Source organism: Dermacentor andersoni, chromosome 4 (genome assembly GCF_023375885.2).
Source record: "Dermacentor andersoni chromosome 4, qqDerAnde1_hic_scaffold, whole genome shotgun sequence".
In the NCBI taxonomy this organism is placed as follows: Eukaryota; Metazoa; Arthropoda; class Arachnida; order Ixodida; family Ixodidae; genus Dermacentor; species Dermacentor andersoni.
The window spans coordinates 1,059,547-1,074,262 of record NC_092817.1 but is presented as its reverse complement, the minus strand read 5'-3'; the positions used below and the strand labels follow the sequence as shown (position 1 = coordinate 1,074,262).

The 14,716-nt window shown below is 44.8% G+C and overlaps 2 protein-coding genes across 4 annotated transcripts in view; one reads left to right on the top strand and one right to left on the bottom strand.

Moving 5' to 3' along the window:
• Positions 1–5,817, bottom strand: part of LOC126535900 (cysteine and glycine-rich protein 1-like) — a 33,785-nt gene extending 27,968 nt beyond the window's left edge. The window contains exons 1-2 of one of the 2 annotated variants that reach the window (XR_008613546.2): positions 5,642–5,817; positions 3,191–3,311 (exon numbers count right to left, since the gene is read on the bottom strand). Coding sequence is in view for 1 of the 2 variants with exons in the window: in XM_050182755.3 (XP_050038712.1) it covers positions 3,191–3,287 (97 nt within the window). In the remaining variant the exon portion in view is untranslated. The remainder of the gene's footprint in view (positions 1–3,190; positions 3,312–5,641) is intronic. The other variant, XM_050182755.3, reaches the window with a different exon arrangement.
• Positions 5,818–6,091: 274 nt separating this feature from the next.
• Hip14 (palmitoyltransferase Hip14) overlaps positions 6,092–14,716 on the top strand; it is a 139,729-nt gene continuing 131,104 nt past the window's right edge. For both annotated transcript variants that reach the window (XM_050182741.2, XM_055073304.1), the window contains exons 1-4: positions 6,092–6,163; positions 7,580–7,707; positions 8,449–8,652; positions 10,284–10,493. In XM_050182741.2, coding sequence (XP_050038698.1) covers positions 6,104–6,163; positions 7,580–7,707; positions 8,449–8,652; positions 10,284–10,493 — 602 coding nt within the window. In that variant the 5' untranslated portion in view covers positions 6,092–6,103. The remainder of the gene's footprint in view (positions 6,164–7,579; positions 7,708–8,448; positions 8,653–10,283; positions 10,494–14,716) is intronic.

Genomic DNA, 14,716 nt, shown 5'->3' with positions numbered 1-14,716 from the left:
ACCACAACCAGCTGTCAAGCTTGAGGTCAGGGTGCTCTTTTTCTAGATGTCTGCAGGCGCATTGTGCAGGTTGGAGAAACCGCGGTGCGCCTCGTTCATCTTGTCCACCACGTACATGGTGCACAAGTATGTATCCACAATGAACTGAATATCCATGTTTGATTGTAAAATGGAGGTTGAAGGCGCTCACGAACTTTTGACGTGCCTCCCGTTTCAGAAACACAGTCGGTTTGATGCCCACCTTCAATACCCTGAAGAAGTCTTCTTTGCAGTCTTCAGTTGTGGGTCAAGAAGTCCTCCAAGGAGCTGTAGTCAACATCCTCGAGCTGCTGGTACATGTCATGAAACTTTGCGCACAGCACCTCAAGCTCGACCGCTTTACCATCGTGCTTCAGGGTGGACGCGAGCATGCACGTCTCCCTCATGGGCCGACATGATACGTGGAATCGGCACATCATCTTGGTCCTGCTGCACTTGTAGCACATGAAAGTATGCTGGTGAATTTGGCACTGTTCCCGCTCGAGGAGATCAGTATCGAGACTCATGAGCGAGTCCACTAGGGTGACTGAATGGGGGATACTGTCGCAGAGTGACTTTTCGGGTGCCTTGCCGAGACAAATGAGCATGTGCGCATGAACACTCCCCCTCTGCTGAACCTCCATTCACTCGAAGTAGTCGATGACTCGGTGCTTTCCAAAGGGGGAGGACATTGTGCTCTGCAGCACTTTTATAATGATGCGCACCAGCTTATCAAAGTAGAGGGCACACAGCACAGGGTCACTGTTCACATGTTAAACCTCGTAGAAGGTGTGCAAGTTGGTGAATGCATGGTGATGCTCCTCCACGGGCTCCTTGAGGCTCTAGATGACTGTCGGGAGGCACTCGTCATGCAGCTTCGACATACTCAGGGTCAGGAAGAGGGTACACTTTCCGAGTTGCCGAATCATGGCAGAACACATCTTGCTTCCGTTGCACCCAGTAGTAGATTGAGTTTGGGATTCCTCAGAAGAAGGCAAAATCTGATTGCACGCATTCCTCGATGAAGCTTTTATCTTCGAGCAGCTTCTTGGTGATGTTTGCTGTAGCCTTGCAGTTCCGGAAGGGGGCGACGAGCCCTGTGCAAATGCAAAACCGCAGTACCTTCATTACCATGAACAAGATTTGGCATGGCACGATGCCGTGATGGTCCATGCAGCAGACCTCGCTGTTGGTGAAGTCAGACTATAGGGCACACATACTGGCGGATGTGCCGCAGTTACCCGAAGTATATCTGGGGAAATGACAGTTCTTCTGCGTGTGTGTAGTACAGAAGGCTCTGTGCCACCTTTTTTTTGAAGCTGATGTCGAGGTATCATGTCTTGTCCCGCATCAACGTCTGCTGCTGCAGTGCCAGCAGGTTATTTGCTTGCACAAGACTGCCGATGCACAACTGGCCTAATCCCTGGGCAGTTTCAGCTTCTTCGGCGTGTGCTAATTCCTCCAGACAGCGGTCTACGGCTCCCTTTGGCACTGTGACATTGTAGAGCCCGTACAGGGATGTCCAGAAGGGGTAGTCGAGCCTGGCGTTCGTCTTCCATGCACACCATACCTGAGACAAGCATGGACTTGAACGTCTTCATCTTACATAGATTGACAAAGATGTCTGCACCATTCTAGATGTTGCGAGGAAGACACTCAACGATTTTGTAGACCTCTACAGGAACGTCAAAAACTTGTTCCACGATGCTGCACTGGCCGTTATGCATGAGGTGCCCGGTCAACCATACCGGTTGACGGTGCGGGCAGTCTGGGTCTGCCAGTGCTTGCTGTCCCACTTTTACTGCAATCGGGCAGCCTGTTCCTCATCAGTTTCCCCGGCGCGGTGCTGGTGTTTGGTAGCCGATGCTCGCTCCAACCTGGCTGCCTGTTTCTTGTCCATCTTCTCAGCATGGCGCAACTTTATTGGCAACTCTATAATTCGCTACTTGAGCTGGCAACACTGTCCAAATAAACAAAGATGGCTATGACATCCAGGTTCACAGTGGCTTTCAATTGGTGCTGTGGTCACGTTTCTCTCTTATGGCGTCAAACTGAGGTGTTTCGTGGAAGCCAGCAGAGTCCCTGCTGCCAATAACACTTTATTTAGATCGGTCTCAAGGATATCAGTGACAAAATCGCAAAAATAGTGATGCTATGTGTGCAAACATGGTCGACCCAGTGAGCCTCATTCGATTTTTTAAATATGAAGAGCGTTTCAAGCAAGGTGGAGGTTAAAAAAGAAAGGAAGTGTTTGTGTGTAGCAGACTTCTAAAAGGTACAAACACTTGTGTTTAGATAAAATAATAGATGAGTGGGTTACAATGCATTTCAAAAACTGAGCAGTTATGTCATCAGGGCCAGGTGCACATACCTTTAAATTCTCTACGAGTTTTGTTATTCCAACCCAGTCAATGATTATGGGATCGATGGTGGGAAACAAGGGGTTATTAAATACAGGTGATGAAAAAGACTGATCAGAAAACAAACATTTAAATAGGTTATGCAGAGCAACACAGCACATCAAATAGTTGGATATCTTGTTTTGGTTTACCGCTAACCATTTCCCAAAACTTGCGCTGTTTATTTCGAAGCAGCAAAGGAAGAGTGCTTGAAAATAATTGCGCTTAGCCGCTTCAAGTTCACGCTTGTAATCAGAGACGCAGTTTTGATAAGCTGCCCAGCACTCAGCTTTATCACTTGATACAGCTTTTCTGTAAATTCTTTTTTTCTTGTTTCGTAGATGGCTGAGCAGTGGAGTGAACCAAGAAAAGCGAAACTTGGAATGAATTTTATGCAAAGGCACAAATTTCACGATAAGCGAAAGCATTCTTGTTTTATGAATTGCCCAGTTCTTTTCTACCTCAAAATGTAGCAATGAATCACGCAAGTTAGATGTGACGTGGCTGTAAAGAGGTATTAAAAAGCAGTTGCCGTAAACTGTGTAAAATTTATTTGTAATAATATAGTGGCAATGATTAATGAAATGCATGCACATGAAAGTCTCATTGGGGAAAGATGATTTGCTGATATGTTGATATGGCATAATCCAGCATTGCTTGACACACGTGAAAGGCATTTCCGAGTGGAACAGCAGTGTTAGACTTAACCAGTACTAGACAAAGCAAAGAGGAACAACACTTAGCAGATTGTGATGGCACATAAAGCAAGTTACCACAGGAGAAGCACTTGATGTGCCAGTGCTTGCCGATGGCGATCTTCTCCTCATTGAAGTATACGGTCGTGTTGCACCGAGGGCAGATGCCAGGCATGTTGCAGTATTCTAGATGAGAGGCCTGTGAACACATTAGTTCATGTTATGGGACAAACATTTTGGTGCAAAATGCCACAGTACAAACACTATGGTTGAGTATCAGCTCTGTAATCTGAAAAAAAAAAAAAAAAGCAAGTTTGAATCGGCTTACACCAGTTTCCTGTGGCTCAATAAAAATTAAATTTCCTTACAAACTACTTTTTTTAAATCTGTGTGGTGATTGCAAGTTTAAAAGAAAAAGACAAGGAATTTATGTGCATATGCACAAAATGTTTCGAGTTAATTTGATAAAGATGTCCAAAGGTGCATCTGCACTTGTGTCTGTCTCTATAAATGTGCATGAAGCCGCATTTCTCTTCTACATTCAAACCCCTTTTTTTAATGCAGTAGCAATTAAATGGCCGCTTGAAGCATGTTTGTGTTGTCGCCATTGCCACCATTGTGCTATCATAATTGACACACTGCTCATGTATGAAAGGTTTCTAGAAGAGTGACAGATGCGCAGCGTGTTTGGTCGTTACAGCATGTCATTCACACCTTAATGGCCTCGGGAAACATTCATCAGACCATTCTAACTGGGATGACTTCCTTTCCTTTGTTACATGTGCTGCCACTATGATGTGTTTGTTACCATTGTTTCTGCACACCCAGATGCTCACATGGCTTTCAGAAGTTGCTGGGGGTGCCACCAACTAGCCTGCTCTTTCACAAAGGCCTTTCGTCACAATTAGCTTTTTGACGTTTGAGTCTCATTTGGCTCCAACTTCCATTCCACACTCCTGGACTCACCACAGAGTTTGCTACAAGGTACCACAGACCTAGTACAAATTCCCCCGCCCCACTTATGTGGTTGAGCTGGTAATGCAGTAGTCCTACAAACGCTGTTGTGGCTGCGAGATGGTTCGTGCGAGCTGTCTCATCGTACATTGCCCTAGCCCCCCCCCCCCCCCTTTTTTTTTTGCTGTGGGATCGCATCACTCTGGTAACTGCTGGTGCCAAGAGCTGTCATGTTCATAATTGAAATTTGAAGTGAGTTTCGAGTCATAGCTTGTCAATTTGCCTCGCTGGCTTATGAAGGCTTCACGTAAACAGATTTCCATGAAGCAGGGGATGTGTATAATTTTTTCCCCAGTAGCATTGTGCATTCACAGTGCCTTGTCTTTACTAATGTTCACATTACTATGTCCTTTGTTCCAAAGAGCTATTTCAATGCCACACAGCTGAGAGCTGTGCAACATCGTCACGAGAGAGGGTGTGCTTTCACCATGTGACAATTCAGGTCCTGTAATGCTGGATTGAATATTCAGCACACGAGAGTCTGCAGTGCTATTCTGCATAGAAAAGGATGTCTTTGTGAATATGAAAAGCAGCCGAGGTCAATAGTGGAGATAGGCAACATCAAAACAACTACCTTCATTTAAAATTAAGAATTATGTGTCGCTGAGATCACAACCAGCGTGGTCATTTATGGCTGGAAAAGCGGGGCCCAACCTTGGCTTTTCGACCGTGCAACGACGCGCGTGCACTCCACCAAATCTAAGAGACAAAGTTCGCCAACGACATGCACAACAAGGACTGTTAGATGAAATGTGTGCATCAGCTAATGATACGTGCGGCAGAGAGGGTGGTGCGTTATCGCCGCCGATACGGTCGCGCCAGTGCGAAAAGGTCAAAGCGGAGTTTTTCCTCTTCCGCGGGCGTTTTCCTACAAATGAACGAAGGCACTGCTGACGCGCAAACGGACACTTGTGGGGCACTCTGCAAGTGCGGCGCACTGCCAGTGGTAAAGGGGTGAAAATGCCCAAAGCAAGGTAAAAAGCAACGCTCACAGTTCAGTATTACCCTCGGCATCCTTAGTCCACGATTACGACTGTTTATTACATCGTGAACTGACTTCTCTAGCCAAAACACGGTACACGTACACCCCACGAATGCGCGAGTTCAATATTTAGTCAGGCACACGCCTGCGAAGCCAACCTCAAGCTAACCCAAGGTCTGCGGTGTCAACATGAACGAGAAACCGGTATCCGGGTTGGGCCACCTTTGTGTGTAGGTGTTGGCAGAACAAGCCCCGCGAATTCACTCCACAGAGCTGGATAAATTCTTGGTTTCGGTGACACACACTTACGGCGACATGACCATGGACATGGCATAGGTTTACATGACATGCAGTTATGTCGCTGGTCGATAATTCGTGTTATAAAATGAGCTATGCGCAACTAGTGTTACAATTTGTCAGGTGACACGTCCACAACGTGCATACAGCCTCCAAACTAGTGCCAAACGGCCGAAGATATCGTATAGCACACTGAGGCACCACCCAAAGCCCTCAATGAAAAGCTGAATGCTTACCTTTGTTACACGACCATAGAGAAAGAACTTTCTCTACCACACCAGACGACACGACCAACAACAATCCTTACACAACTGCGCTCCTGCAGAATTGCTGCAGACGCGTGCACTCCGCGGTCTATCGCGGGCTTTTGCTTTCTGTTTGTACACTACGTCATGACTACGTCGCTTATATTCATACATGCATTTCTGTAGCGCTATTTTTTTTAAAAGCGTCTTAGGATTGACTTGGTTTAATGTCGACATATGCGTAGAAAGGTTAACGCGTGATTTATGGTTTGGTTTATTGTTGATTCTTATAATATATGCATTTCTTCCATGTTTGACACAAAGAATGTAAACAAGTATTGTTTTTAACTCGGCACATAATATTAAGCATTTACTTTATTTGTGTGGCGTAACTAGTTTGACGCTCGACAACTACAGCGTTCAAAGATAAACAAAAAAGAACGGTCGGCTATCATGGACGACGAGGTAGATCCGTCGTGCGCTCCGGTTTATTACACTGCAACTGCGGGGCAGGTACTTCTTACCTCGTTGCTAAACAATGTGGTGCTCCTGTTGAATTCTGCGATAAACTTGTTAGTTTAGGGCCATTCCAACTGTGTGCCTGTTCTCCAGCTTCACCTCCTTAGTTTCCTTCTCACTGCAGTATTACTAGGAAATTACTGTTTGAGTAGAAAGAGAGAGAGAGTCGAGTTATGCGTTACTTCAACGTGACCCAGGGACAACGTTTAACGATACTGTCATTTATGTCGAGATGCAGTAGTTTACAAACATACAGATTCTGCTAGCAGGTCACAATTTTTTGCGTCGTCCTCAAATCTGTAGCACGCTTCTTGTGCCGGCACTTTTTTTTTCGTTGCATTCTTTTTTCGTCACTGCGATAGATTGGATTTTTTACAAGTACTGCTCCGGGAGGGCACACGTAACCAGCAAGCGGAGGCCTCGGGAGAGCACCTGAGAATAGCGCTGTCTCTAAAATAGGTGCGTGGGACGTACCTGCTTTGCTTTCGTTTCGCTACCTGTGCGGCTCCCGCCTACCGATTTTTGTCCATGTATTTGCAGAAGGACGTTTATTGAACTCAAATGTGATCATTAAAAGTTTTTGGAAAGTCACGGAGAGCAGCGTACGAAAAGCCTGGCACGAGCGAAGATGCTGCTCCAGGAGAGCAGGCTCGGTCTCTACTACTGCCCCCACTGCTCCCCCAGGAAAATCAGTGATGTTAATTTGAAGGTAGAGCGCCGTAAGGCTCGAGAGAGGTATAATCCGGCCTGACTGACTCAGCACGAGCGCCGCAGGCGCGAGAAAGTCTCTCTGGCGTACACCCTGCAACGACAATAGCCCCGCCACTTCTACAACACCTGTCAAAACCTTTTGGTCTGACGTGAAAGTTTCGTTTATTGGTGGTAGCATGTCAGTGTGGCTTGCAGACTGCCTTCTGAGTATTCAAGTAGCTTGCCTGGTGTGAACCTTTTTACTAGCCGTTGACAGCGTTAAGACGAAAGTCGGATTTAGTAGACCACGGTTTGTCAGTTGAAAAGATGTACAAGTCGTAACTTGTTGGCATCCTCCATTTATGACGATCATGCTAATACGTTATGGTAAAACAAAGTAGAGGGCTAAAAACACCCCGGCCTACACACCCCCACACACAATCACCCCAAAAGATCCCCCCAGGCACAGGCACTTGTGTCTGGCAGGTCTTTTTGTGTATGGCTGTACATGTTTGTGTTTTTGAGGCTCTGTCTTACCATAATCAGCTACCAACTAGCCAAACAGCAAGTTCTTGTAAGACAAATTATTAGTATGTCTTGTGCTTATGAAGTATATTTGCTCATCAGCATTTCCTTTCTGCGCCCCTTTTTTGCCAAGTTTATTAGTGAAATGTTCCAGTCACGGTGGTTGAGAACAACATATGCAATATTTTCGCATAGGTTCCATGCGGTGGCGGATCGTCCACCAATGGTGGCGGGGATGCTAGCTGCCGGCAGCAACCACCTCACACTTCCTTGCCTCAACATCAAGAAGATTATTCATCGTTTGACATCGTCAAGGCTACACAGTGTGTTCCCTCTCTTTGCTCTATCCACCCCTTCTTACTGTCTGAAAGGCCTCTTCAGAAGATTTGTTGCAGGTCTGATGCAGCTGTGCCGGTAATGTTTATTGCCACAAGCTCTGTATCAGGAACCAATGTCGAGGAGGTGTAAATGTTTGAGATAGAGCCATTTCTCATGATCACAAGTGCACACTGCAAAGATTATGCACTTTAATTGAGCTTCCCCTTCTAGACTGATGTTAAGCTTGCAGTATGTTGCACTTCCTGACTTTCTTGGGCAAGCCTTGCTCAGTCATAACAGTGTCACATAGCTGTACCTGCTAGTTCCCCCAACTTATTTGTAAAGATTCTAAATTTCGGCTCATCTTACAACCTTAGAAATGTACCATCAAGTTTGACGAAAAATAATTTCTGTCTGCAAAGAAAGTTTGCTAGTCAGTCTCTAAACTTTTTGTTATTTGATGATTAAAGGACAGCAAAAAGGGGTACTTGCTTTGAGCAAGTTATCGGTTAGTTGTCAGTATCTTTATTGCAGAGTCTTGATTCTGAATGAGCGGCCTTTGATTTTAGCCGCGGAGTACAAACCTTCATAGCAGCAGATTTCGGAAGCTAACTAGGTGCTTGAAGAGCAGTTAAGCAGTGTGCGAGTTTGTTGATTACAATAAAAGAAAGCGAAATTAATCTCATTCACTGTCTTTGTAATGTTATTTGTCCCAAAGTGATCTGTATTTTCTTGCTTTGTGGCAGATATGGAATCTTCGAGAGGTGCCGCTACCTGATTGAGGTAGAAGGCTACAACGTGAACCAGCCTGATGCGGAGGATGTCACATTGCTGCACTGGGCAGCCATCAACAACCGCCGTGAGATTGTCAACTTCTACATTTCGAAGGGAGCTGTGGTGGATGCCATAGGTGGAGAACTGCGCTCCACGCCGTTGCATTGGGCCACTCGGTACGTTCGTATTTCATTATAGTGTAGAGCATAAACACTCGCAGTGTGATTTATGCATCATTATGAAGTGCATGCATCCAAAGGTGGGCAATATTAGGAGTGGTCATGGGCATGTGCTGGGCAGCATAATACAGAAAAATTGTTGGTTTACCTTTGGTAAGTCCCAGAGGCATAGTGGCAATTTGAATGGACCAGTTAGTAATTAAAAGGCAAGATTATTTTTGAGAGTGCTACTGCTACTACTGAACAACATAAGGAAAAGACATTGAGCCTGAAGGGCAGCTCTGACATAATTTTAGGCAAATGGTTTGTCACTCGTGTGGATGAATAATTGCTTTCAAACTGAGCTCAAAGACCCTCTTGATAGGCACAGTGCCCAAATACAACAAGTTCAAAACATTCTTGTGTTGAATGACCCTTGGTAGAATAAGAAAACCAAGTACAGTTAAAACTCAGCATAATAAAGTCAGTAAAATCAGTAATTTGCTTCCCGATATTTAAATTTTTTTATATAGAAATTTGAACTTTTATGCAAATAAGCACAGTCGCCAGTCAGTTTTTCTTGCACAGAAGGGGCAGCAAACTTTTTCTAATTTAGGTCAATCGAAAAAGCAAATTTGAATGAGGAAAAAACTTATTTTGTTGAACTTGAGAGTTGGCCACGAAAGATATGGTTTCATACCGTGTCAACGATATTGCAACTGGGCAAAGCCATCTATTGCTTTCACATCCATTCTGTCCCTGCGGCTCATAGTGTCGCCTGCAGTGGGGCGATGCTATCATCAAAAACGCCGGCAGCGGGAAACAAATGTTTCGTCTGCCTCTTGCTTCAACACATCTCCGAAGCTCGAGAGAGTACGCTACCTCCAGTACTAAACGCGCGGCAACACAGTGCACATGTCACACCATCTCGGCATGCACACTCTTTGCACACAAGGCAGATTACCTCTAGAACAGGGTGCGCGGGCTGTGTATGTGCTCCGTTGCACTGACAGAAAAGAAGACAAGCCAAGCTGCCCCCACTTCCTTCCATGCCCTCGTGCACGCTTGATCGCGTTAATGCAACCCTTTCTCCATGCTTGTGCGGGAAGACTGGGCTCATCAAACCACCGTCCTTCTTGGCTCACCCTAGCACACAGCGTGCAGGTCACAATGGGATCTTATCGCACTTTATAAGGAACACAACACCACTCCGCTTTGGCGGTTACTCTTGATCGCACGACGCGCAATTTGTGAGGTGCGTTCGGAAGCAGCTGCTTCAATTCAACTATTTGGTCATCTGCATCCACAGAGGTTTCGATTTATTGTCTCGTTATACCTTCATGCCATCAGTGAAATTTGGTTCTATTGAAATCATGTATAAACACACTTTGCTATATTGAGGTTCTAAATACATGGTGTTCTAAGGACAAGAATTTAGGAAAATTTAGATACTTTGTTATATCGAGAATTTTGTTACGTTGACTTTTGTTATATCGAGGTTTAGCTGTAATCGTTTCCCGAAGGTGATGCCAAAACTTTTTCACCACGGCAGGATGCACGGTGTGGCACTGAGGGAGCGCATGTGAATGATCGTGTAGCTCCTCTCCGTTTCGTTGTTGGACTTCTTTAAGGTTTAAAAACCGGTGCAGGCAGGGCCACTTGGGCATGGTGGTGCTGCTCATGCGCCACGGTGCAGACCCGTCCCTGGTGGACGGTGAAGGCTGCACCTGCATCCACTTGGGTGCCCAGTCGGGCCACACGGCCATCGTGGCCTACCTGGTGGCCAAGGGGCAGCCAGTCAACCAGGCCGACAGCAACGGCATGACTCCCCTCATGTGGTCCGCCTACAGGGTGATGACGTACGTGCTTCACTCACTGGCTGCTGTTGTTTAACCCTTTCAGGTGCCGCTTGCTTTTTTTTGCGCTCTGGACCTGACAAGACCAAATGATAAGGTTGTTGAGCCGAAACAGACGTGTTTATTTTTTAAAAACGTGTAACAATTAATTGTGTACAAAGTGCCTCAATAGTCATAGAACCGACATAGTTTCTTCATGAAGAAGCAACTCTGACTATCGGTTAGGCACAGCAGCACCTGGCACTTTATGCAAAATATTCTTGACTGACCCTTGCATTTTTCACATTTACATCTGGACAGACCCACCTGTTTGCCTAGCTGCAGTCCAGTGCTCAACAGCATCATACTGAACATCTGTGCGGGGCCACTGAATGCATAAAGTTCAGGCAGCATATTTCGAATTTTAAGTGACGGTAAGTGACTACAGGCTTCTTTGTGGTGATTAGCACAGACGTAATGAGTGGCTCTGCAACCTGTAGTCGGAAATGCATCAAATCAGGGTGTGATGTCTTCCATTCTTCTAGAAAATCCTTGATATACTCTAAAGTGGTTCTTTATTTCTTCAGGTATTGTGCTGGTGTTCAGGGACATCTTGACATTGTTTAGATATGTCCTGCGATACTTAAAGATGCAATCGGACATGCACTTTTCAAGGAATGTCACGGGGAGTACAGGATTCATCTGGCTGTGGGTGAGGCCGCAGAACTTGGTGTCAGACGGAGGAACAAATTGTGCTCATTGCTAGTTCATCTGAACATTGTCTGAACAAAATATTTCTTGCAGTAATGCACCCTGCAGCTTGTTATTTCCATCGTTGCTGGACGAATGCTGGGAAATTGATGATGATTTAATTAACAATGGCACAAACCCACTGTAAGGGATAGGCCGTAAACCAGGCAAAATCAAGTCCTTGCTGACTTAGCAGTGACATTGCAGGCATCGTGAGATTGGTGACCGACTGTTTCATGTTAGTGAGTGTCCAGTGAAGACATCCACAGCCAGTTCAGCTCAGAGCAGTGCATGCACAGAGCAAGGAAAGATGGTGTGTGTGCGCGCTCACACACACACACCAGCAGTGGAAGACAGGCAGGCAGTGCCAGTCGAGGCGATTGAGCGCAATGCTGACCGAGTGTTGTCGGCTTCACTTCGTTGCTTTTGCAGTCAAACACACTGTTTCTATGTAGGCCCTCTATACCTCCACGTGCAACCGCATATATGCAGCCGTGTGGGACAGCATGACAACAGCTGCACCCACGGCGACTTTCTTGTGCCAAGAAAAAAAAAGCAACGCGTCCAAACTGTCATTTCACAAAACCAATTGGGGTGGGAGAAGGGGGGGGGGGGGGGGGGGGGCTCACTTCCATTATCGCTCTGTACTCATTCGTCACCATGAACTCATTCTGCTGCTGCCAAAGTACTGTTAGGAGCAAGGCACAGTATTTCGTTGCATGTGCACTTTGAATAATCTCACACATTTGACATATAAATGTCACAGCGACTGTCACATGTGTGACCAAGCTGTTTGTGTTGGTGTATGATTTATTTATTAGTACTGCAATCCTCTCTCTGGGGATTTTAGCAAGGTGGTTTACAATATACAACAGCAAAAAAAAAAAAATTTGCACATACAGTCAAACAATACAGGTTTCACATATACCTGATAACATGACAAAGTATGCAATGCAATCACTCTAAACTACATAAAAACGATGTTGGCGTTGGTACCACCATGGAATCATTAGTTAGGTTATTCTTCTCGGTAACAGTCCTCTGAAAAAGGGAATACATGTATTTAAAACGATTATTTCTAGTAGTGAATGGTGCTATTAATAGATAATGGCATTCCCTAGTGGTATATCCAGATGAGAAAATAATGAATTCTTTTGTGTCAAATGTTATAATGGCCTTTAATTAATTAAGAAACCTTAAATGTGAACAGCGGTTTTTCTGACTTAAGGTTTGTAGATTGGCTTTCGACACTTGATCAGTTGTCGATGTGTGGCTGAAACTATTTAAAAGAAAACGGAGTTTTTTTGCATTTGTCCCAGTTTGTCCATATTTGTTTTTGTGTATGGGTTCCAAATAATCGCAGCATAATCATGCATTGGTGGTATAACTGCCTTGTATGCTAGCATCTGCTATTGTGGCTGAGCGGCTATGGTGTTGTGCTGCCAAGCGGCTGCTGAGCACGAGGTCGCGGGATTGAACCTTGGCCACGGCGGCCGCGTTTCGATGGGGGCGAAATGCGAAAACACCCATGTACTTAGATTTAGGTGCACGTTAAAGAACCCCAAGTTGGTAATGACCAATAAGGGTTGATGCTGGTCGGGTCAAGTTTGATAAGATTGATAATGTTACCCGGCTACGTGAAGATAAGCAAGTGGCACGATGCCTACACATACTTAGACAACTTCAGTGGAGTATCTGCATAATTCTTTTACCTCCTTTTTCCTTAGGACACCACATTGTAGGTCTCTCCCTCTTCCACAAGTTCTATTATTCTTCTCATAAAGAATCCCTACAACAACTCCTCAATTATTTTTTTACAAAATTTAAGTAAGCATGTACATTGCATGAAACATATTGTAATTATAATCTTTCTCTAATGTGGCGGTGCTACACCTGAGCCACAAATAAAAAAAGAAAAATGAATCCCATGTTCCCCTTTGTGCTTTTCCAGTCCTTCCTTCATTGCCTTTTTCGAGCAGCCACTGAGTAGAATGGCCTTCCTCTGCACATTACCTGCCCATTGTCATTTTTAACTGCTGTAACTGATCACTTATCAGCTTGAAGCTTGTTGCAATTTTTTGTTCATAGACATATATCCTACCCCTTATGTAATACCCTCTTTTTAGGGGGTCTTTAAGGTCATGTAAATTGAGGTGTTATTGAGCCATCTCGTATCTGGTGCAGTGGTGGCCAGAATCAGACTCAAGAAATTTACCTTGTATGCAGCTGTCATTTATGCTAGACCCATCACATTGGTTGTCAGTTGTCATGAAAGACAAGTTACATCAAGCTGTTCATGGACCATTGTTTTACATAGAAAACAAATTGTAGCTGATGTAGGCAGCGGCGCCACACTCTGGCTGGCTGGCTGGCACAGAGCTGATCGTAATGCATGGAGTAAGATAGACGGGAGTGCCAACTCTGGTGTCGTACAATGCATGCCCAGAAATAAGTAAACTGTTTGCTTTGTTGTGTACATACTCATGAGTGGTGGAGGTCAGCATTGGTGGCATGGAACTGGCATGGTTGCATGTGGATATCATGTACAGTATTGTCTGCTAGACACTATGGTTTATGGCATCTTTATTAGCAGCAACAATAAAAACTAAATTCTGCATGCACGAACAAAATAAACCAATGCTTCTTTTCTTTTTGCTAGCATTCAAGGTAAATATTCGCATCCATGAAAGCACAAGAAAACTAAAACTGCGGGAAATGGCACAATAGATGTACCCATTGTCTACACTAGCGCGTCTGCACGGAGCGGTCATCTTTCTTTGGGCCGTGGAGGAAACATTATTGGCATTTTGTTTTGGGTGCTTTGTTTACATATTTCCTCAGTATATTTAAGCTTGTGTGAAAGAACAAGGCTTGTGAATGTTTGTGCTTGAAGAGGCTGCACACTACCAAACGATAGAGTTTCGTGCATGGGTGCAAGTATAGATATGGCAAAAGACAAGCAAGTGTCGCTTATCCACAGCATCACCAGATTCATTGCTCCTCTGTTGGTGAACACAAAAGATTGTTAAATGTAAGGAAATGTTTAAAGAACTAGATGGCCTTATGAAACGAAGTGCTGGGGCAATTCATAGGTCATTGACTGCATAACTGAATTGATTAGCAATATAGTGGAGTGAAATTTATGCAATAGTTGCATTGCATGCACGGAAGCACTAGATACAAGTCAACAAAGCCTGCAATGAAATCTTTCCAGTCTCTTTGCCACCAATACAGTACACAGGCACCTTACTGTATTCAAACCTGAACCTTAATAACTTAGTGCATGTGGCTGAGGACTAACTTATTTGCACGAGAAATCCACAAACTTCTATGGATCAATATATGACCATGTGGCGGAGAAACAGAGCTTGTGCTTCCTTGCAGAAAATGGTGGACATACCACACTAACATGTTGGCATGAGGATGCGGTGATTCTGCTCCCGTCAGAACAGGGTGACATGAGAAGTGCAATAAATAAAAATGAATAATTCCCGAAA